This window comes from Gymnoscopelus braueri (genome assembly GCF_963280865.1).
Source record: "Gymnoscopelus braueri genome assembly, chromosome: 24".
In the NCBI taxonomy this organism is placed as follows: domain Eukaryota; kingdom Metazoa; phylum Chordata; class Actinopteri; order Myctophiformes; family Myctophidae; genus Gymnoscopelus; species Gymnoscopelus braueri.
The window spans coordinates 31,428,319-31,453,459 of NC_137626.1; the positions used below are offsets into that span (position 1 = coordinate 31,428,319).

At 43.1% G+C, this 25,141-nt stretch overlaps 3 protein-coding genes across 3 annotated transcripts in view; 1 reads left to right on the top strand and 2 right to left on the bottom strand.

Moving 5' to 3' along the window:
* The first annotated feature begins 140 nt into the window (after nt 1–140).
* Nucleotides 141–2,345, top strand: LOC308080321 (putative claudin-24). Its single transcript, XM_080422129.1, has one exon. The coding sequence runs from the start codon at nt 574–576 to the stop codon at nt 1,246–1,248; it is 675 nt and encodes a 224-aa protein (XP_080278255.1). The 5' UTR covers nt 141–573; the 3' UTR covers nt 1,249–2,345.
* Nucleotides 2,346–10,120: 7,775 nt separating this feature from the next.
* Nucleotides 10,121–10,891, bottom strand: LOC308080582 (claudin-34-like; the record flags this gene model as incomplete). The annotated part of the gene is made up of 1 exon (XM_080422475.1): nt 10,121–10,891. The coding sequence occupies one exon, from the start codon at nt 10,889–10,891 to the stop codon at nt 10,121–10,123; it is 771 nt and encodes a 256-aa protein (XP_080278601.1).
* Nucleotides 10,892–16,791: 5,900 nt separating this feature from the next.
* The window catches only part of LOC308080583 (protein Shroom2-like), a gene marked incomplete at its 5' end in the record, with an annotated part of 30,835 nt that continues 22,485 nt past the window's right edge, over nt 16,792–25,141 (bottom strand). The window contains 5 exons of the mRNA XM_080422476.1: nt 16,792–18,155; nt 19,121–19,393; nt 20,422–20,575; nt 21,801–22,041; nt 23,270–23,619. Coding sequence (XP_080278602.1) covers nt 17,883–18,155; nt 19,121–19,393; nt 20,422–20,575; nt 21,801–22,041; nt 23,270–23,619 — 1,291 coding nt within the window. The 3' untranslated portion in view covers nt 16,792–17,882. The remainder of the gene's footprint in view (nt 18,156–19,120; nt 19,394–20,421; nt 20,576–21,800; nt 22,042–23,269; nt 23,620–25,141) is intronic.

Sequence of the window (25,141 nt, forward strand, 5' to 3'; positions counted from 1 at the left end):
AGAACCTCTATGAACCTCAAAAGCCTTTCATTTGGGGCAGGCGTTGGAAAAGCATTCGGCATATTGATGACATCCTGTCTGCATTTGAACAACATCCTGTGTGTATACCTCTCTGTTTACCAGACACAGTCCCCGGAGTTGAATGACCCTCTTGTTTCTTATGACCGGCCCCTCATTTTAACCATCTGACCAGTGGCGACACAGCGGGTCACACACACACACACACACACACACACACACACACACACACACACACACACGCACACACAGTCACACACACACAGCTACCAGAGGAGGAGGGAGGATTGTACTGGAGCTTGGCAAAGCAAGCTTCCCTCTCAGCCAGAGATGATAAGTGTGTGATTTGCTGCTGATCCCTGAAGAGGTTTTTTTTTTCTATCCACGACTCTGCTCCCGTTGCTGGCAGACCTGTCGGGACATTCCTCGGAACTTGGAATCATGCTCCGGTGAGGAGAGGAGTGAGTCCATCCCTCCGGGCGACAAGCGAGGTCAAGACTCAAGAGATAAACCGAGACAGACAGGTCGGAGAGGTGGGCACCAGGAGTCACACACATGGATCAAAGCGTTTGCATCTTAGAGCTGCTGGGGGTTCTCTTCTCCGCCGGCGCCTGGCTCTGCTCCCTGGCCACCACCATGATGTCCAACTGGCTCACGCTCTCCACTGACCTGCTCCCCACGGAGAGCTACGAGCTGGGGCTGTGGGAGACGTGCGTGGTGCAGGACATGGGCGCCCTAGAATGTAGACCCTACGACAGCCTCCTGGGCCTGCCGCCGGACATCAAGCTGGCCAGGATCCTCATGTGCACCACGGTGGCCATAGGGCTCCTGGGCTTGCTGCTGACCATCCCGGGACTGTACATAGTGAACAGCTGCGACGGGAGGCTGGAGGACCTCCGGGTCAAGAGGGTGATGAAGATGATCGGCGGGATACTGTGCATCGCGGCCGGGGTCATGGGCCTCGTGCCCGTGTCGTACATCGCGCACCTGACGGTCATGAGGTTCTTCGATGAGAGCGTGCCATCCGTGGTGCCACGCTGGGAGTTTGGAGATGCGCTGTTCTGCGGCTGGACGGCCGGGTTTCTGCACCTGGTGGCCGGATCTCTGCTGCTGGCGTCCTGCCTGTGTCTGCAGGATGACGAATGCACCCACCTGCCCATCCCCATCCCGCTGGTGAAGGTACGCTCGCAGGTCAGCATCTCTCACAGGTCGAGGTCCGAGTACGTATGAGGATGACACTCAGAGAGGAGCCCTCTCAAAGGTCTCAAAGGTGACTCTTATCTAAAGGCTTTCGGCGTTATTTCTCTATAATGACAGCCCACCAGTATGTATTTAAGGTGGGATGATTGTATACACGAGTGGCTTGTAATTTTCTCCTCTGTTTTTCAATCACTGAAGTGTTTTAACTCAAAAGGTTTGTTGTTGCAAAGATGTCACACGTATTCGGCACACAGGAAATCCCACATTTGAGCCAAAGAGACAATTCATGGATCCATCAAAACTGATATTAACACATTGTCACAATGCTGCTGTCATGCCATTGTGATTTCGGTGTTTAGTACTGTATCGTATGATGAGATAGAGTGCAATAATTAACTGACAATTTGATCAGTGAAAAGTGTTGTCAGAGGAAGGTCTGCAAACTTCATGTCCTCAATGTCCTCTCTCAATACGGTTTATGACGTCTGTTGAAGAAGAGAAAACACACAGCTGCAAATTTGTTCTCCTGTCCTTAATGTTCAATAGTTATCTGAGGACTGAATCATGCCTCTTAAGTCATTGAAATTCTTTCTTTATTGATAACATTCTTGTTTGCAGATATGTGGGTTTTTTAATGCAACAATAGTCTCTAAAATATCTTGGTTTCATTGTCATTGTTGTGCATTAACAATGGTGTCATTGATAGCTGAAGTAGCAAAGGTGATTTATTGCTTGAGAACTGGGAAGAACTTAGTTACTGTAGACCCTCAATGTTTATTCACTTTTAAATAGCCTATCTATATAAGAGAGTCAACTCTTGTGAAGGGGAAAAGAGTTACAGATTAACGCGTTCAGTCTTGAATGGAAGAAAGGTATATTAGACATCTGTAAACTACTGCATGTTCAAATGACAAAACTGTACAATGCATATCCTGTGAGTTATATTGCAGTGGCTTGATGTTCAGAGGAAAGACTCTTGCTTGGGTAATATTGGTTTGGATTGTCCTTCAATCAGAGTGATTGAGGAATGTATTGCATTGAATGTATTATATGTTCAATAAATCACATTTCAATAGAATACCACGATATAGCCCTACTGAAAATCCAAAGTTCAATGGCAAAAGATTGTAAAGACATGTACATATTGACATAAATGAATATATGAATAAAAGTATTGAATCGATCTTCGTTTGCAACTGTTTGTAGTCTACTCTTTATGGCAATGCTTTTGTTCCAGATTTCTCTGCATAACGATTATTTTGATATACAAAACACTTAAGACATGCAAAAAATGCATGCAATGATTGTGCAAATGAGTGATCACAAAAAAACTGTCTTATGAAATATGCTCATTTCAACAGAATGCAAGAACCAAACACACAACTCAAAATGACACAAATGCATTGCCTCACCACATGGGATGGATTCAGACCACTGTCGGGGAGCGAAATGTTCGTGTCAGTTGACAAAAGCAGTCCAGTGGAAACGGAGCTTAAGTCTAATTCCTACAGAGTTCTTCCTCGTCTGCTGGGCTAAGCTGTGCCTAATGAACACCTTAATGACACGACTGGAGAATGTGCAGGACACAGTCCTTAGGCCCCATTACTTTGACATTGTTATACAACAGTGGTTCTCAAAATTGTGAATTTCAAGGACCCCCATAACTCTGAGAGCGTACAAATGGACCTGTAAGGGTCCATTTGGTTGGTTCCATTTGTACGCTCTCAGAGTTACAGACCTGGAAGGGTCCATTTGGAAACCCCGCAATGAAGGGGCACTGAGGGTTCCTGGACCCCACTTTGAGAACCACTGTTACACAAGATGGTTCAGGATCAGTTTGTGGTAAGACAAAAACAAAACAAAACATTACTCAGAATGAAGACTGTTAATTTTGGTGCGTGACATACAGACATACGACAAAATTATGAACTATAACAAAATAAGGAACTGTATGTTCCAAGTGTGAACCCTGTTATAACAAAATTATTGGTTGTATGGAACAACATAGTATGGAGTATTATGGATGTTATTGATGATAAGTAATTGCGTTCTCATATGTGTATTCAATTTAAGTACATTGGCCTTGAAATATATAAACATATATATATAAATAAACAAGTAGCTCTCGTGCACATCCCGGGTGGAGGTGCTGGTTTGGCAAGAGGATGCATATGAAAAGAAATAAACCTTCCCTCTGCTTCTCTTTGGAAGGAACCGCACACTCCCAATGATGATGGACATATATATATATATATATATATATATATATATATATATATATATATATATATAGCATTCTTATTCTAGATTGTAAAATTCCAGAATGAATATACTCTATATGAGATAATAACATGGATGGCAATTTGTCGTCCCATCCAGATGTAATTTCCAATGCTTTGTTTCAAATTTCAAGTCTGTCTCTTCCAGATTATGTTCAGGAACTATAGGCTGGACTGTGAGTTACTGAGATTTAGTGACTAAAAGTTATAGAGAGGCAGGCATGTGTTTAAAAGATCACTGGTTTTGTCACAACTCATGATGGGGGACCAGCATGAGTAATGCAGTACCTTATTTTCCTCAACCACCTAATAATAATAATAATTTGAGGTATTTTTGTCACTGTACATTTGCACACACGTGAAATTAGGAGCAGTGGGTGCTATTCATTATTAATACAGTGGGTTAAGTGTCTTGCTCTGGGACACTTCAACACATTATTGGGCGGTCTCTATACCCATTCAGCGATGCCAGCCCCATGAACCCTATTCTGGGGAGAATATTCAGTGAAAATAGCAGATCTAAAAGCTCACAACGCATCACATTGTGATGTGTTGCGAGATTGTAGATCTTCTATTTTCACCTATTAGAGATTTGTTGTAGAGGGGGAAAAAGGGAGTGGATCAAGTAAAGAACCCTGGCGGACCCCGGTCAACTAAGTATATAACATTTAATTGGTTAACAGCTGTTGTTGAGGTGCCCTTGAGCAAAGCTCTTAACACCTGGTAATAGCTCCAACACTGCTGCTTAGTGGCCAGTAGTAGGAGACTGCGGTTGTACTGGGCAGCTCCCAGGTGCCAATGTACATAACTATTACCGACAACCTGGGCAGGGAAGACAAAGCATAATGCATACTCAGCAAAACTTTCTTCCCCGGGATAAATAAATGTTAACAGAAAAAAAGCCCTCGCTCGGCGCTGCCTGCGGCCCTGTCGTGTGAAAGCTGCCTTTGTTGTGGTTTTACAATACGGTCATTATGGCCGCCCCTCCCTTGCTAATCGCACTATCTATCTCCAACCGCCAGAGGTTGGTTCCACATCAGTGGACCACATGGAGACGCCACTGTATGTTAAGCAGAAGTATGACATGTGACTTCCACACGCAGGGCCAACATTCAGGAAGGGCCAACGCTCTCAGACACAGAGGAGGTTCAATGAGCAATTCCAGTCATTCTCTTCTTTTGTAGTGATACAGGAAGGTGGTAACACGTTGCCTCACTTGAGGAGTGACGCAAGTCATAAATTAGATATTCATGTTCAACCTACTACTCTCAGCCACAGATACTTGAGACTTTGAGCCAGCAGAATGATTTACGGCTCAAGTCAGGACGGACTGTCAAGAAAAGTATAAATAAGTATAAAAAATTCTGGCCTAACCGTCTTTAATTTGGTGTCTGCTTTGGAATTTGGCTGAGATGAATTTGATTGATAGACAGATAAAAAAAATAAGAATAATAATTTACTCAAAAAAATTCATTTGAAAAGATTTTGTGCCAGGGATGTGACAGGGATTTTGTGCCGCATTGCGACACAATATTGTGAGTTTGTAAATCTGTTCTTTGCGAATAGCCAAAAATTTTAACGGGGCTCAAGTGTTTAAAATGTTCCTCATTTTGCTGGGGAACCCCCTAAAGGGCCCACTTTGAGAACTAGTCATTTGCTGTACAGTACCTGCTCAGCAATAAAGGGGGAGGGTCAAAGTCCAGTATCTATTTGAATATACCGTGTAAAGCCACATGTATTTAGTAACTATCATTTACAGCAGTGGTTCTCAAAGTGGGGTCCCCAGGGGTCCTTGAAGGGGTTCCAGGGGGCCCCAGCAATATGTTTGATAGTTAGAAACCAAATAGACTGTTATGGGGCTGTAACTCTGACAGTGTACAAATGGAACCAAATGGACTATGGGTCCATTTGGTTCCATTTGTACGCTATCAGAGTTATGGGGGTCCATAGCTTTATATATACCAAACAAACTGGGGGTTCGAGAACCACAGAATTACAGTTCTAAATATAGAAAGACTATAAAACAAGAGGTTGTGTCCTCCTCACGCTATCACTGTCATGTAGCGGGTCATTGAACCAAGCCTGTGAATGACTTCCTCTGCTGAGCCGGAGTTCAACTCAGATGAAAGAGGCGCTTTTGTTCCTACGTATTCCACACACGCATGCACGCACGCACGCACACACATACACACATGCACACACACACACACAAGCACTGCCATCCTCGATTTCTGTGATGCTTGTTGCCTACACACACGTAAACATGGATTGATTGATGCATGCATAAATGATTGAGCGCGTGCTTATGCAGTATACGGTAAAACATACAGTAGGAACATATGGATACAGGCAGGCACGTACGCACGCACCAGTGCCAGCCTCTTTCCCTGCACAGTGAAATCCTCAGTGTCAGTTTAGCTCTGAGAGGTTGGTGCCATTAACGTTCAAACTTTTACAGTGTACTCCACACAGCCAGTGCCAAAGGAGTCTAAATCGTGACAGACTGAAGCATTGTACACTGTATCTCTCTGCCCATTGGGAGGCGTCCTGCTGCTCTTTGCACTTGACAGAGAATGGAAAAAAAGAGTTGTTTGGGGAAAGCAGCTATTACACAACATGAGAGAGAGAGAGAGAGAGAGAGAGAGAGAGAGAGAGAGAGAGAGAGAGAGAGAGAGAGAGAGAGAGAGAGAGAGAGAGAGAGAGAGAGAGAGAGAGATTTCCAGTATGGATAACCCCAGTGCGATCTTTAACCCTGGTTGGGTTAAATCAGTGGTTCTCAAACTTTTTAATTTCAAGGACCCCCAGTCTGGTATATTAATTTGTCCACGGACCCCCATAACTCTAATAGTGTACACCGAGTGAGCACATTCTTTGAGTTACAGACCTGTAAAGGGTCATTTTGGTTCCCATCAATAATTTAGCTGGGGACCCCATGGAACCCCCTCAAGGACCCCTAGAGGGTCCCCGGACTCCACTTTGAGAACCACGGGGTTAAGTGACATGTATACATTACCGACCCTTAACCCCTGAAGAGCTGGACGGACGGGGAGAAGCGAATGCACACATAACATACTGTACAAGAGTGGAATAAAGAATCAGGCGAAAGTACAGATAATCCCTTGTTACGACTCTTTTATCATCAACTTGGATTACCAGCTTTTGTGACTCTCAATTTATCCTACTAGCTGGGACGTCCCCCTGCCAAAAGCTATACTTGATCTTAACGTGAAAGCACCTTGATGCTTCCTTAATGCCCCTTAATGGGCTCGCGGGCCAAGAAAGACAACAATCCACGTTAATGGGAGGAGACAGCGTTCACCTGACTTTGAGACCTATGACGGGGTCCAGGGTTGGGGGTCGGGGTTGGGGGGGTCTTGGGGGGCCCATAGCTCTCCACTCCTGTGGTGCCGTTTTGAATCTTTACTGAGTTGTAATTGTTACGTAACGCTCCCCAGCTGAGCAGACCCTTTATGATTAAAGGACCGCTTTGCCCGTTTTCAACCTATCTTTATATAATGGGTCCACACTAAGGCTCATTATAAGAAGGCATGCAGCATTTCTGTCTACTTGGTCTGGGTCTCAGAGGAGGGCTGAAACCATGCCTGGCTACCAATGACATCATTGGTAAGCAGGTTTGGTCATTTTAAACAAGATTTCAAACGTTTTCCTCAAGTTGCTAAACTATTCTCCCTTATATACAATACACTTCCCATTGCTGTCTTTTCTTAATCACTCTGTCACACAATACAGTTTGTAGCAGCACTAATAGATAGTGAACTAAAACTTAACATGTCCTCAAAAGTGTTGATAACAATAAAATAAAAGTAAGTACGTTTTTGTTGTTACTAAAATAGAAGTAATGGTAATTAATCAATTAATAAAGAAAAATGCCATACAAAGGCAATATTAACTCTCCTCTATACAGTCTATAATAAAGTATACATATATCCAGCTATCAATAAACATTCTAAATGTATGTGTAATAATGTAAATGTGAGTCCTATGTGTGTGTATACTACAGTTTTAACATGCTCAAGAAAATACCTTGTATAAACCTCAATTGATAATGGATATTCTGACAGGCAATTTTTTTAATGACCTTGTGAAGTTAGTTTTCCAGCCTGGTGGCTGGTAAACTATTGGCTGTTAGCTAATTAGGGGCTGGGTTGTAAGATAATTACTAATGCAATAATAATGACTCATGCAATGAGACCACACTGTGTGTGTGTGTGTGTGTGTGTGTGTGTGTGTGTGTGTGTGTGTGTGTGTGTGTGTGTGTGTGTGTGTGTGTGTGTGTGTGTGTGTGTGTGTGTGTGTGTGTGTGTGTGTGTGTGTGTGTGTGTGTGTGCGTGCGTGCGTGCGTGCGTGCGTGCGTGCGTGCGTGCGTGCGTGCGTGCGTGCGTGCGTGCGTGCGTGCGTGCGTGCGTGCATACAACAGCAAATACACCAAAATAAAATACTTAATTTGTTAATTTATTCATTCACACCAAGTCGCTGTCTTGATGGAGAAGTGAAAACATTCATACAAATATATTAATTAACGCATTGTGAGCTTGTAGATCAGCAATTTTTGGAAAATATTTGACCAATGAAAAGTATTAACAAGTGCTTGTGACTAAATAATAACGACATGGGAACACAGGTTATTTTTTTCCATTCGCTGAAAAGTAACAGTTATGGACAAGGTTTCCACTCGACAGTGACGACACACACACACACTGATTTGAACAGTTTCAAATCCTGGGTTGTCAATCTCTCTGTCACTCATCAAAGTCACCCTCTGGTGATAGTTCTATCTCCACTTCCTAAAGACGCTGTCCCTCCCAAGGATCCTTCACGCTGTGAAGAGGGTTGAACCCTGAGTCCTGACCTTTTAGGCAGCCTGTAGTTCAAGTACATTACCCCCAGAGATCATTGTCGGAACAGAGGCCGTGATCCCCACCATGATGCCGGCCCCCACCTGATAACCAATTGATACGGATATTCTGAGTAGACAACAGGCAAAAGCATTTTTAAAATGACCTTGTGAAGCTACTGTACATGTTTGTTTTACAGCCTAGTAACTGGAACACTATGACATTGGTTGTAAAACAGCTGATTAGGGGCTGGTTTGTAAGATAATTACAAATGCAATGATAATGACTTATGCAATGAGTCATTATTATTGTGTGTGTGTGTGTGTGTGTGTGTGTGTGTGTGTGTGTGTGTGTGTGTGTGTGTGTGTGTGTGTGTGTGTGTGTGTGTGTGTGTGTGTGTGTGTGTGTGTGTGTGTGTGTGTGTGTGTGTGTGTGTGTGCGCGTGCGCGTGTGCGTGTGTGCACTCTCACGTGCGCGCCATTGTGTGTGTGTGAGAGTTTAACTTGCATTCTCATCCACAGCCCCATACAATGAGATCAACAGCAAATACACCAAAATAAAATACTGATACTTCATTTGTTAATTTATTCATTCAGACCAAGTTCCTTTCAGTATAATATACTGAAATGTTTATATTATAAACATCTGCAGCGTTTTCCACTGTGGACAGGGAAGAAGCCATGGGCCTCCTGGGCTCCAGAAAATACATTTGCACGCGAGATGTGGCATTCAAGTAAAAACAATCAATAAATGTTCTAATATTCATTCAGCTGATGTCAACATTAGCATATTGTATATTTAACATCTATTACAGTCTTTGATAAACTATAACGTTCTCATTCAAGTACAAAACTGTCCTCAAATGATTAATCCAGCTTGATTGCAGCATTAAAACTAAACATCAACAAATTTTAGGCAGTATTAAACCCCACATTACGGCTGGCTCAGTGAAATTACACACACACACACACACACACACACACACACACACACACACACACACACACACACACACACACACACACACACACACACACACACACACACACACACACACACACACACACACACACACACACACACACACACATACATACATACATACATACATACATACATACATACGTAGCGTCATTGTTATGCAGAAAACCTTCACCTCCATATTTTATCGCCCTACAAAGTAGGGCAAATTGATGCCCTACTTTGTCGTACAAGAGTGTCGCAACGTTTGCCTGGTAAACCCTCCCTCCGGAAATCTCATTTCCATTTGATTCCAGGAGTGAGTCTGGCCTGATCGCCCATTCTGCAATATTGGCTGTGGGCTGGAGTTGGGCGGGAGTAATACCGTTGACTGACAACCCCTTCAGCCAATGATCGCTTTTCCCCTTCAGCCAATCAGCAGTTCACCAGACTAATGTGACGCAACGGGACTTTTGAGACGGCCATGCCCAAAATGGGTTGCCTTATTCGGATACCTCATTGGCCTCTGCAGTTCGTTGGAGCGACCTGTTTCGTATGGTGGCCGCCATACGCGCTGTGATTGGCCAGTGCCCGTTCCCCCCCGGAAATGAGGGGAACGGGCACTGGCCAATCACAGCGCGTCGTTTCGTATTAATAAGAGCTTGTGACTAAATAATAACTATACTGGATCCATTGGAACAGAGGTTCGTTTGTCCTTTTGCTGAAAAGTAACGGTTTTGGACATAAAAGGTTTCCACCCGACAGCGACAACACACAAGCTGGACCATACAGTTCACAGGTTCAGATTTAAACTGTTTCAAATCCCTGGTTGTCAATCCCACTGTCACTCTTCAAAGTCACCCTCCCCCGGTTATTCGTTTTATCTCCACTTCCTGAAGACGTTGGCTCTCCCAAGGATCCTTCAGCCTGCGGAGACGTTTGGACTCCGAGTCCTGACCTTTTAGGCAGCCTGTAGTTCAAGTACATCACCCCAGAGGTCAGTGTCAGAACAGAGGCTATGATCCCCACCATGATGCCCGCCCCCACCTTCTGCGAGACGGGGGCGGGGGGCATGTGGAAGTCTGGGGGGAAGAGGATGGTTTGATTGTTCACCACCGCGTACACGTTCCACCCGAGGGGCGTGAGCGACGTCACGGCGGCCAGCAAGAGCAGCACGCCCGCCGTCGAGAAGGCGGCGCGTATCGGCGTGCTCTTGTCCAGCCCGAGGTGCACGTTCCTCAGGGCGTAGACGGCGCACGCGTTCCCCAGTAAACCCAAGACGGCGGACGCCAGCATGAGAACCTGAGCGGCCTGCACCGCCGGAGGGGTGTAATCTTCATCCAGCCCGATGCTCCGGCAGAACATCGCCCGGAACTCGGGGGAGACCAGGGTGTGGCTGTTGAAGCAGGCCCTCCACACGCCCACCCAGGCCACGCCGGACGTGATGTATTCCAGGTCGTCCACGTACCAGACCCTCCACTGGATGAGTCCCAGGGCCGTCAGGGTGAGGGTCCAGCCGATGCACCCCAGAGGCAGTGCCCCGAGCTGGGAGTGGGAGGTGTGGACCAGATAGCGCATTCTTTCCACCCGTAGGATATACTGTACCGTATAGCTTCACTGACAGCTCCACCCAGACGCCCTTGGAGGAGGAGTTACTAAAGCACAGGATGGACAGTCTGAAGGCATGGTCAGAAGGTCAATGCCCTCTCATTGGAAGACACCATCTCTGAGAGTCTTCATCAACCTGGGTTCAGAGCTCGTATCCAGGAAGAGATTCTAATCTCTTTCTCTCTCTCACTGTCCCTCTTTCTATTTTTCTTTCATATCCTCTCTCTCACTCTCTCTATTGCAGTCTCCTGTCACCTCACACAGCTAATCCACCTGTTGTTTCCAGGGATACTTCAGCAAACACGGCGGCGACAGGCTTCCAAGGCAGGCTCTCCTGCGAGAGGAAATAAAAAGACAACAGCTGTTTATGAGGTTTACAACACTGGCGCCCTGTGACACTCCTCTGAAGTGCGTCAGTACGTATTTCACTCCAGAAAAAGACGCATGTGGAAACCAAAGGGAAGAAAATGTTATTCATGTAATACTGTGTAAATAAATACTGAGGGTTGTGTTGATATTGTGTGGTCGAGGGGTGTACCAGTGGAGGTCTAGTTAGTGCATCAACTGCCGATTTGATTCTGACTGGAGACCTGTGTGGCCTTCCCCCTAACACATCGTGAGCTTGTAGAACATTTTCACCTATAATGACAGGCCCAAAATAGGGATGCCAAGGTTAAAAGTGGTTAACACTACCAGCCTTTTGTGAAATGGAGTCCAAAGTTCACATATTCCCCCATTATAATTGTAATAAGGCTGGGTAATTACTCCCAGCCACAAGCCAAACATTGGTCATTGTTGTCATTGTTTGAAAAATGTCTGCACAGCCTGCTTCTTTTTCAGACAAGTAGCTAACAGAGGTCCTATTCTACTCTGCACAAATTCTAACTGGTTGGCAGAGGTGGACTGTAAGTAAGTACATTTACTTGAGTACTGTACTTGAGTACATTTTTGTATTTGTTTGTTTTCTTTTGCAAGATGATTTTCATTCCACTACATTTCAAATAGAAATATTGTATTTTTGACTCCACTACATTTCTAGAAGGAAGGAACTCTTGGGACACAAACGTACAAAATTATATTATGAATTAACCACTTAAACCTTATTCGAAATATAGTGAAAATAGCCCATCTACAAGCTCACAGCGTGTCACACCGCGACACGTTGTGACCTTGTATGCTTTACAACATAGTATAACTATAGGTGAGTGCGACTTATTTAGTTTCCATACACAGCCAAACATAATAAAATATGCTAAATAACACATTTTATATCCTTGTTTTATATTCCTAGGTGACCTCAGTTTACACTTACACTCTCAAATGACCACAATGCTCTTGAGCTATTTTGTGTTTATGATGTTGATGAAGCACCTATCGTTACTAACGTGTTATGGACCAGTGGTTCTCAAACCATTGTCATGTCAGGGACCCCCAAATTGATACGTATTATGCCACGGAGCCCCATCTGAAAATATTTTGTGCCAGGGACCCCCATGAGGGAAGATTTGTGATAAAACCTTTCAAAGTTGTTAAAAATAATTCTCAATTCTTCAAGATTTCTTAATTTCGAAAATAGCCGGCCTACAAGCTGGCACGTTGTGAGGTTGCAGACCGGCTATTTTCAAATAGCCAAATGATAAAATAGGGTTAAAGTGGTTAAACTGAATTTGATGCCCTGCTGGGGACCCCCTGGAACCCATTCAAGGACCCCTGGGGGTCCCCGGACCCCACTTTGAGAACCACTGTCATGGACAAGGACATCAGCTAAATGCATACAAATACTGTCAGTGTTTGAGAGGAACAAGGGCTGATGTCATGAAATGATCAGAGGAAACACGATGAAAGAGACACAAATCTAACATCCTGTAGCAGTAGTAACTATTCTAATGTCTCTATGGAAACAACAACAGAATCAATAAAACCATTTAATTGCAGAAACAGACGATCTACAAGCTCATAATATAAACTTATAATAATATATGTGAGCTTTAAGATCTGGTATTTTTGCTATTTGTTTTACACGTTTAATGCCAACATTAATGTGGCAAAGTAGTACAGTATCTGTATTGTATTGTATGATATACATTATACAGCATGAATATTCTTCCTAAATGAAAGGCTGAATTAATTGATAATCAGCAAACGACGCTTACCGTATTAGTGTGCCGTAGTAGGGTACATTCAAGGAGCTGAAGAAATCCTTATTAGTGAGACAACAATGTGAGACCTGAGAAGAGAAGACTGCTCGGAGTGTGGTAGTGTGTCATGCAATAACGAAGACAGCGCGACAGTACACTTCCTCATCTTGACAACCCTTCACCTGCATAGAGCTCCCATCACTTCTCTTATGCTGTCAATGATTGACTGACCCACTGTAAGAGCTATGATGGGAAGGAAGGCTGAGTGTGTCCAACCATCACCCATATGGGGGTGTGCCTTTACAGGATCCACAAGGCAGAGGGCCAAGGCAAGCAGGACCCTTAATGATCACTTAGTTCGTACTCTTTGTTCTGTATCTGTGTCCGGTGTTTCATAACTGCAGAACTGCAAGGACAACTGAATGTAGGATCAATTAAGGTCTGTCTGTCTTGTATCTATCTGATACAGGGGTGGGCAACTTTGATGATGGAGAGGGCCACTATATTTCCACTACCACTCCAGAGGGCCACATTGCATATACAGTCGGCCCATTCTGTCACACATAAGTAGCAAAATATTCGATCTACAAGCACAAAACGTGTCGCAGTGAGACGCGTTTTGAGCTTGTAGATCTGCTATTTTTGCTATTTTTGAATTGGAATCCAGATTTTCTTTTGCTATTTTTGAATTGGAATCCTGAAAAGTAAAACATTTATTTAATTTCAAATGCATTTAGTTATACTTATGTTAACTTACTGAACTTAAATACAAATACATTGGACATAATATAGACTGAAGTAATTAAAGCGGGTCATGTTTGCAATTGTAACAGATGAAATCAATATGATATCAGTATTCCGATTTTAACCTGCGGTTATCTAATCACTTCTGAAAATGTACAGTAGACTACCTTTATTGACTGGCGATTACTGTACAGTATCTTGTTATTTTTCATTATACTAGTACCATCTTCTGTTTTCATATCATGACCCTGTTTTTATAAAACATGTCTAAGAGTCTAAAAGTCCTGCTACCAGCCACTAGTGGCCGTTGTACTCCTTACACTAATCCAGAATAAAGTGATTTAAAGCCAGAGCCCTGCACTCTCACTAGTGTTGCCTAAAACAGAAAAAAGAAGAGGAAAATATATTATTAGAGAATAATGTATATATAATAAAGTATTAACACATTGTAAACAATAACAACAGCTTTAGTGAAATGAAATAATTTCTTCCCCACAAAACGTGGAAAACTGGAAAAGGTCTGTAATTATATGGGTGCGACTGTGTGTACATATATTTTATTTATATGTAGGCATTTGTATTTTATGCATGTTTTATGTATGCTACTGTATTTGCACTCCCTAATTCTTTTAAATTGTACATATTTCCTGCTATTGACTATTTTCTTCTTAACCTGTTGATACTAAATCATACACATATCATTCTATATTTAACAGTAGTTCTGGTACAGGACAGATACAGTTAGGCCTATTGTAAGTTACAGTCAGTGTAAACTTTGTCCCAGCATGGAGTTGTAAAGATCTATATTTGTTTTGTCACTCCCATTTGGTCAAAGTTGAGCAACAGGTGAAATAAAAATGACAGAAAATTACAAAAGAACAGCGGTTTACAAGGCTAGATCTTGGACTGCCTTGTACAGTGAATGACCTCAGTTATCTGTGACGTGTCTATGACGTATGATCTCCAACGTTGGGCAAGGGCTCAGCCTAGCATTCACCTCCATTATAAAATCAAAGTTGGATATTAAAAAAATCTGTGCACACACACACACACACACACACACACACACACCCCCCCCCCCCTTCTTGGCTAGCCCCCTACAGAGCTACACCGTAAGAAAAATGTGTTATAAGGCAGTGGTACTCAAAAGTGGGTACCACTTCAACCAACCCCTGGGGGGCTCCCCGGATAAAAACACTGATTAGGAACCAAATGGATCCTTATATGTCTGTAACTCAGAGAGTGTTCCATTTGTACACTCTCAAGAGTTATGGGGGTCCTTGCTGTAAAAAATAATTGAGAATCACTGTTATATAGATTCTGGTCGCTGGATGTGGGGCAGACGTCTGGTGAATGCTTGAAAGAGAACCTCTTGAAGGGCATCCACTCTGAACAACACAGGACACACAGCAGCCCGTTTAGCTTAATCATTTATTGCATTCATCGATGTGACAGAGTGCACTGCATACTGTACATGAAGTATGGGCTGTGTACCGCACTGTACACAGCCTTGATTTGACTGAACACACACCCACCGCAGTCCTAGAAGATGAACAGCTCTGAGAGGCTTCTGAACTGTAATAGGCACATCTTCAGGTAGAGAGAAAGTAAAGCGTCATTTATGCTTCGTCTTAAGTGTCACGTGGCATATCGCTAAATTACGCTTAACCACTTTCATCCTGTGGTCCCTATTTTGGGGCATGTCATCGTAGGCGGATATTTCCAAAGATTTTTGAAATTTCTGAAAATAGCAGATCTGCAAGCTCACAACGCATCTCGATGCGTTGTGAGCTTGTAGATCTGCCATTTTCGAATAGCCGAAGTATAAGTCAGGCTTCAGTGGTTAAGAAACAGGTGGGAGGTCAGAGAAGAGGGCAAGCCAAAGAAGTAAAGTGCTAACTTTATGATAACAAAATTGAAATGAACCTCAATTGCATACAATTGAAAACATCAACCACACTTCAATCATTTTTTTTAAAGCAGAAATAGTTTGATATTGCTACCGCAGGGTGTTTTAGCAGTTTAAGAGAGACCGCTGCATAAGCAGAAGGTCGCAGGTTCGATCCCCAAAGCAGCCAGTGTGACACTGACGTTCTACCTGCCACACACTCAATGTATTGTAGTGTTTGTTCTGGGTAAAGAGCGCCACCTAATGGCCTAGAATGTCGAGAACATCATCACACATACTGTAGACAGGAACTGTGTCACTAACTGTGTGTTGAGTGGTAAATAAATACTCCATGAAGTTATGAAATAAAAGTTTTGAAAGTATGAAAGTAAAAAATGAAACAACTGGGACTACGGCTGTAATATTCCCAAATTAAATGAATGTATTATCGTGTCGTACAAAAGAACAATCAAATAGAGACTGCTGCAACAGCTGGAACAACCCAGCATCGTCAGTAAGTACCAGCATCATTTCATCGTTCATCTTATAAACTGTATTGTTGCTGTCGGGGGGAAACCTGGTATATCCAACCAAAACCTTATACTTATACCAGATATGTATAACCCTATACCAGAAACGTAACCACTTTTCATGGTGTCCCTATTTTGGGCTTGTAATTATATGCTTTGTGAGCTTGTAGATCGGCTATTTTTTAGACACTGTCATACGACAAAATATAAAATCGGGCATTCATTCATGAAAAAAACATAAAAAGATTAAATATGGAGATGCAGGGTTTCTACCCGACAGCGATAATGTCGCCTATAACCTAGAACAGTGGTTTGACAACTGGTCAAGACCCAAACTTCACCTTCTCCACCTCGTAACTCCACAAATCCTCATCCAAGATGTTCTTAATACTTGACCTTGAAAGGTGCACAAACATCTCCGCTCTCAGGTTTGGGTCACGAGTCCCACTGGTTGAGAACCACACTGATATTGGAATATCTCGACAGGAATATCTACAGTTTCATTCCAAATGATGACACGTTCTGTTCAAAGGTGATACCTACTCTTAGAAAAGGACACGTAGCACCGAATTAAAACATGATTTTTAAATGATGATGGTTAATATTTAAGGAATTGGACAGTATAGTCCTTGGCTGAAAAAAACAAACAAACACAAACAACAACCTGATAATACTTCCATGGACATTGTATTTAATAGATGCCTAACGATGAACTGAATCAAATGTATTTTTTTTTCTTTCAATGCTTTAGCATTTTGGAAATAAGCTGTTAATCACATCGGGAAAAAACAATATGTCATGAGTGAAATTAAATTAAAGGGAAAACACAGCCCCCTTTGCGTACATAATGTAAATATTTAACAGGCTACAATAAATTACTAGAACATTATCTTAAAACACACAGGATTATAAAGTACACACTCAGCCACCGGAGGGCGCCAGAGCTCACTAACCTCATGTCTAATGGGGAAGCTGCATGTACAGCTGCAAAGAGCTACTGTAATCGAAATGTCACAGATTAAATTCCCACAATCACCAGAAAGTCATAAGTTCAACGTCCATAACGGTCCGTCTTGTTGAACTGTCCTCATGAATTTATTACCTTCAACATGATCTAACTCAATCTAGTTCAACCAAGAGCATGAGTTAGAAAAACGCACATTTTGACAGTTTGAAGCATTCTAGCCAGCAATTCAGTACTATACTCTCTGAACGGGTTCCAAAGTCACCATTTGCGTGTGTGTTTCCCCAAAATGTTCCCCATGTCACAACAGCGGTGAGAAATGTTCCCCCGATCAGAAGAGAGCCCACTTGTACAGTGAGGAGTGTTCCCCTGGTTAGACAGAACAGCACCCACTTATACGGTGAAAAATCTTCCCCCGATCTGAAGCGTGCCCACTTCCACAGTGAAAACTGTTTCCCCGTTTAGTCAGAAAGAACAGAGGCTACTTCCACAGTGGAAAAATGCTCCCCATTACCAGAACAGCACCCACTTCTACAGTGAAAAGTGTTTACCTGGTTGGAGTCAGAACAGCGGCCACTTCCACGGCAAAAAAAAAAACGTTCCCCTCGATCAGAAGAGTGGCCCACTCTTACAGCGAAGAAATATTCCCCCGATCAGAACCGCGCCCACTTCCACGGCGAAGAACGTTCCCCCCGTGTCAGAACAGCACCCTCTGCTCCAGTGGCAGGCTGTCTACCAGGCAGGTGAGCTGCTCCTCCCCCAGTTTGATGCGGTCCTCCAGCTTGCGCTGCTCGATGATGAGGGCCGACTTCATCTTGACGAAGTGGCGGTAGTCCACCAGGCTCTCGGCGTCCAGGTGGTCCTCCATGACGGACGAGACCGCGCTCTCGCGCCGGTCCAGGTTCTCCTTGAGCTCCCGGGCGTCCTCGTGCTGCTGGATCAGCAGCTGGCGCTTCTCTGTCAGGGTCCGCTGATGAGGGGAGGGGGGAGGGAGGGAGAGAGAGAGGGGAAGGGGAGAGACAGCGATAATGGGGAGGGAGAGAGGAGGGGAGGAAGAAAGGGAGTGGAGGGAGGGATGTTAGAAAAAGGGAAGAACGGCACAGAAAGGCATTTAAAATTAAAGGTAAAAAAAGAAAAAGGTATAAAAGAATACAGGTGCAATTGTAGTTTAACAACTTAAACCCTATATATACTTAATTGACTGGAGTCCCCCAAGGGTCTATAGTTGTCCCCCTCCCCTCTTTTCCCTCCACACCAAAACGACCATAGCCAATCTACAAGCTCACAAAGCATTGGATGAATGTTTACCCCAGACTATAGGGACGCTAGGGTTAACGTTTCCTAACTAGTAGAAAAACTACTAGAGTATTGTATCATGTAAAAGCATTTACCCGTCTTCAGTGGTGTAAAGTAACTAGGTATATTTACTCAAGTACTGTACTTAAGTACAATTTTGAGGTACTTTTACTTTACTGGAGTATTTCCAGTTTTCAGTACTTTTACTTCTACTTCACTACATCTCAGAGGCAAATATATGTACTTTTACTCCACTAAAATTATTTGAAAACTTTAGTTACTAGTTACTTTGCATATATTAAATTATTATACTATAAAACATACATTAACCACTTTAGCCCTATTTTATACCTCGGCTATTTGAAAATAGCCGATAAGCTCACAACGCGTTACACCGCAAGCTTGTAGATCTGCAGTGAGCTTGTAGAGCTGCTATTTTAACATTTGAGTACTTTTACTTTTGGTACTTTCAGTACATTTTGATACCAATACTTTTGTACTTTTACTCAAGTAAACTTTGAATTCCGGACTTTCTAACAGGATACTTCTACATTGCAGTATTGCTACTTTTACTTAAGTAAAACATTTGAGTACTTTTTCCACCTCTGCACACGCGCGTACTGTATGTACCCTCCCTACCTTCTCGTCGGCCTGTCCGTCCTCCTCCAAGCTGTTGAGGGCGTTCTCCACCCTGGCCAGGCGTCCGGACAGGGACAGCAGCAGACTGACCACCTTGTCCAGGTCTCCTACGAACATGCGGAAGCGCTCCAGCTGGTTTGGCCGACAGAGGCGCTGCACCGTGGCCTCCACGCCGTGGCCCAGCGCCTCGTTGGACTCAACCTCCTCCTGGAGGCTGCGGCGGGCCTCGCGCAGCACCTCCAGCTTGACTGACAGGCTGTCGATCAACTCCATCTGGGAGGAAGGAGAGAGAGAGAGAGAGAGAGAGAGAGAGAGAGAGAGAGAGAGAGAGAGAGAGAGAGAGAGAGAGAGAGAGAGAGAGAGAGAGAGGAGAGAAGAGAGAGAGAGAGAGAGAGAGAGAGAGAGAGAGAGAGAGAGAGAGAGAGAGAGAGAGAGAGAGAGAGAGAGAGAGAGAGAGAGAATGTCGAGTAATATGAGTTTGGTTCTTCATGGTACTGTATCCCAGTGAAAGTGAAAAATTAAACCACTTAAGCTCAAGAATAATAGGGGGGAAAATTGTTTAAATTTTTACCTTTGTTAAAATGTTCACTTGCCCACAATAGGGAAGTCAGGCTTAAAGGCTTAAAGCTTGAATAAAATGAAATTTTGTCCAATCTGTATGGTAGGGTATTGTAATACGATATAACTTATACAATTGGGGTGGTTGTATTTAGTCTCCCTGCTCTTCTATTGAGACATTTAGATCGTGTCAAAGGTCATGTCTCACATTGACACAGGATCTGACACAAATTTTTAGCTAATGGTCAAGATTGGATTTATCCCCCAAGCAAGAAGGCCGGCTCTATTAGCTCAATGGTAAAAATGTCTGCACTTGCGCACGAAACCGGGTTCAAATCCAGGGTAGAAGAGGAAAGTTACATAGTGCTGCTTTAATGTGGTTAAAGAAATAAGATTACCAGGATGAGGAGAGAATTTAATGACAGAGTCAGATTTCATCTGCTGTATTAAGAATTTGATGACTTGCGGGAGATTATAATGACATTGGTGAACTATTAAGAATCTGGAATATCTTTTTCTCGCATTAGCATGCAGGTAGGATATATAAGATAAAGAGAAAGAACCAAGCGACCAGGTTTTTTCGGATGCCTAAAAGAGGGTTGGGTCTGTGTGTCTGTGTGTCTGTGTGTTTGTTTGGAGCTATTCTCGAAAACTGCTGGACCGTTCCCCCCCCCCGTGTATTTTACACTTTATTTTTTATTGGAAGTCAATGGTGCTCTGATCAGACTGAAACTTTGCTGTACCTTCTTGTTGGACAGGTCGATGTCCAGCTCGTCCTCAGACTCTCCCTCATCCTCCTGCCGATCTTGCATGTCCTTCATCATGATGAGGAGCTCAGCTTTGGGAGCAGACGTGTTGTAGTAGGAGGAGCTGGGAACCAGGGACACCTCCTCTCTCCTGATGGACGGACAAAACCGGAGACAGAAGGAGAGAGAGAGAGAGTTTCTTTTTTATTCTGTAAAGCACTTTGAGCTGCATTTTGTATGAAAGGTGCCTTGTAAAGTTATTATTATTATTATTATTATTATTATTATTATTATTATTATTATTATTATTATTATTATTATTATTATTATTATATGTAGAAGGTACTGTAACTAAGTAAAGTGACTTCCTTATAACTTTCCCTTGGATAGATGATGTTATACTACATTTGTCCACCAGAAGGCAGGCTATGTGAGGAATGGACAGGCTGCTTTGGCACAGAAATCTAATTTAAAACAACTACCAGGATTTAGATGAAACCGACTTATTACACAGCTTTAAATACTCAATTGTGATTCAATCAAGGCACTCAGTGGTCTGTTATTTCTCAGTAAAAGACCACTGTTCTGCAAGCTAACAAAATGTATTTTTTTACAATTATTAATTATTGTCAAATTATTGATTTAGTTGGTAAGTAGCTGTGTAATACTGTATGTGGGATAATGTACAGTAAGGCAGTCATTATTGGAAAATCAACCCTTTTGCATCGGCCCTGCGTCACACTCTCAGGGATTCTTTTCCAATAATGAACATTATCCCATAATTATTTAAACACAAATTCGTCAATTTCAGATATGGATGGTAATATTGTCTCCCCCACCACTCCATTCACAACTACCCAACCCTAATTCAGATTTTATTCCATTTCAGCTCATATTTGTTACGTTTGTTATGTTGCATTTGCAGCTTCAGTCATGATTTCCCTAATCTCTCAAGACTTTTTTCTTTTACCGAATGGGTTAACTTCCCAGATTGTGATTTCACTGACACAGCAGCCGTTTCTCAATACCAAGAAGACGTGTTCATGGACAGAATGTGCTATACTCATCAAGTTATTTGGGTAGAACATTCGCTCAAGTTTCTCCTCTTCCTTTGTCGCTGGTTGGTGCAAAATGCATTCTGGTACATTTGGCTGTCCCAAGTTGACACAAGTCACCTCCCTATGCATCCCAGATAAAGTGGTTCACATCCGGACATTTGGACTGAACTTGGTTAGATTCAAACGTTTGATATACAGTCCAAGTATAGTACTTGGACTGCGACTGTTTCACAGGTTCACGGTGGACAGTGGTGTCCAGTCCAACCAGATCAAACATTGATTCAAAACGTGCTAGCACGGATCCTAACATCAGCCTACCTATCATCAGTATTCCTGGGAGAAGTAGAGGCGTCTCGGTGTCTGGGCCCAATGGAGGCTTTCCTGCGATACTGGGCCTCCTCCAGTAGGTTATCTCCCTGGGGGAAGAGCCCCTCCATCAGGTCCATGGTGGTCTTCATACTGCTCTGGTCCAGGATGTCCACCAGGGACTTGTCTCTGTCCATTATGTCCCTGGCCAGCGCCTCTCGCTTGGCGTCTTCCTCCGACAGCTGCTGGGCCCCTGTGGAGGTGGATGGGGTCATGTCAACATTTTGTTTGGATATAGGATATTAAAAGGAATGCCTCACTGTTTTTCCAACCTTATCTCTATATATGGGGCCTCGCTAATGGTCACTAAATCAGGTGAACATAATCCTATTTTATCCTCCCTACACTGGTTGCCTGGTCTGTTTTAGGATTGATATTAAGATTTTTCTGATTACTTTCAAGGCACTTCATGGCCTGGCCCCGGATTACGTTTCAGATTTAACCCCTTACGAGCCTGTGTGCGGCCTGAGGTCCTCAGAAAAAAACATGCAGTTTTAAAAATAAACATAATTTATAACCGTTACAGTTACTATCAATCTATAAGTTGTTTATGTATAAAAACTCAACATTTTAATTGACAAAGTATCTTCTATCATAACATAAATATATGTCTGACATTTATAACAAACCAAACCGGGTTGAGAATTCAGCGAGTTATGATGATGTTTAATAGTGGAGAGACCTCATGCTTCCATAGACATACATGGGGCATACATGCAGTAGGAGGCATGGCTTCCACTCAAAATATGGCGGCCGCGATGACGCACCACTCCAAAGAAAAGAAACGACCAATGAGGTATCTACGTTTATATATCTATGGTTGCTGACAAAGGGTGGCCGTCATGTGACTTTACTGCCAGTGCTGCTCCACTCTGGAACGACCTACCAGCTCAAACTTGATAAATCACTGTTCCTTTATCTATTTTTCAAACTTAGTTATCAAGGCCTTTTCTTCATTTACCTTTTTATTTATTTCATTGTTTGAATCCCTTCAACTTTTTATTTCTCACTACAAATTATATTTCATACATTGTAGTTTTATTTTATCTTCAGTTTTATGTAAAGCACTTTTTAAATCATTATTAAATTATCATTACTATACTGTATACAATTTCTAAGTCACTGGTGGGTTGTGGATAGCTCAAAAACCTGCCGATGATGTCAGTCCGGTACAGTCAAATCTGATCAACTCAAGGTGCGGAATGAGGTTCTCCTGACTTTAGACCTGTGTGCTATAAGTGTTAAGTGTTGTGTATTAGCTGACATCACTCAGCTAATTTTCTCATACTTTCCTCCTCTCGCTCTAGAGATACAGGACATCTCAAAAAGCTCTGTTCGACAAGGAAACAAATTCTGATGTCGGTGAAGTATCTGTTGAAATTACAATACACACAAAATAACTAAACGAAATAACACACTACCGGTGGTGGTGATAGTGGTACAGGCATTACTGGTGGTCCCCTCGGCCCCCGAGTCGTCCGACAAGGCTGACTGGCCCAGGTCTTGCGACGGTCTGTGCCACTGAGGCCCCTGGGGGCCAGGGCGTGTGTAGGCACTGAACGGGGAGGGCGTGGCATTCTCTGCGGAGCCCAGGCTGGCGATCTGGGACGGCCGGCGCCCCTCAGAGGTAGTAGTATCGGGGCCCTCGGGATTGTGGGGCAGGTAGGCGCGGCCTGCTCGCTCCGAGCTGCTCTCGGAGTGGACAATCTTCACGGGGACTTTCCTCACGGGACTGCCGACCTCCATCACGTCACTGGGGTCATTCTCTGACCTGGGAAGGGTCAAAGCTTATTGTTAGCAACCTCTAACACAGGGGTTTTGTATGGTGTTGAGGCGTTCATTTGGCTGGGTACCCCCTGCAGACCTCCTCAAGGACCCCTGGGGGTCCCCGGACCCTACTTTGAAAACCACTACGCTAACAAATGCTTAGGATTTGATACATACAGTACCGTGAGTATAACTCTCAATAAAACAAATTATTAGACGAATAATGAAAATCACTTACACAGCTTTTGAAAACGCAATTGTGATTAAATGAAGGCATCTGTTATTTCTCAATAACAGACCTAGACTTCCAGAGGAGATGTCTGTAGTGTGAAATATTTTTCAAAGCCTCTGAAAGTGACTACATATTTGCCATTTGCAATGACTGTTCAGCTTCAGTCATGCGAGGCGGGAGCCAGACACAGTCGTATACCAAACTTAATAAACCACCTAAAGATCTGACATCCTGATATATAGCACTCTCCTGCACATCCATAGTGCAGAGTTACAGTATGGAGGTGCGGAGGAGCATAATTATTTCAGAGTGAGTGATGGCAATCGCGATCATATCTGAGATACTACAGTTCTATATTGCAGCTTGTTTAAATCCGGCCCTTGGAAACAGAGTGTAGTGTTCAGTTCCTATAAACACAATGGCCTGATAACATAAGTAAGAAATCCTCCCAGAATCCGTGGGAATGGCAGAGAAGTGCCACGCAATGTTGATTTTGTCGACTAAAACTATGACGAAAAATGTTCGTCGAGTACCTTTTCTCACTGACGAAAACTAAATAAAAACGAAGCTACGATGACTAAAACTAGTGTAAGACTAAATATATTGACAATTTCGTAAACAAATGAAAACTAGACTAAAATGTTATGGAGGGACTAGTGGAGAAGAGATCCAGTAGAACTAAAAGACAAGTAATTTTATGTTTGGTTGCGCTCGGGTGTTGCGCTCTGAAAATAGCAGATCTACAAGCTCACAACGCGTCGCGCTGCGATGCGTTGTGAGCTTGTAGATCGTCTATTTTCAGCATGCAACTAAGTGTAAAATCAGCCATTGTGACGCCATCAAGGCCAGCCAAAATACATTTTAGTCGACAAAATCAACTGTAGATTTAATCAACTATAATCTTATGACATTTCGTCGACTAAAACTAGACAAAAACTAAAACATTTGAGATGACTAAAATATGACTAAAACTAAATAAAAATGTGTTGTCAAAATCAACACTAGTGCCGGGGGGACAAGACAAAGAGCAAAGGAGAAGCCGTAGAAGGCAGTTTCTCCAGTCCTAACTATGACATCAGAACCTAGGTCTAGAATGCTTCAGTGAGTGTGTATTCAGTCAATCACTTTTAATTAGAGGACAGACTATAAGACTGCAACGGAAACCGAAGGTCGGAGTGGCCCGTACAGCTCTGACAAAATGACAGCCTTCAAATCCACAGCAGAACAGAAGTCCAGAAGAACTCTGTGACTCTGAGCTGAGCAGATGAAATCAATTTAAACTTGATTCCAATCA

Excerpts from the sequence above, each read along its gene's own strand:
- LOC308080321 (XM_080422129.1), top strand. The coding sequence starts at position 574 with ATGGATCAAAGCGTTTGCATCTTAGAGCTGCTGGGGGTTCTCTTCTCC.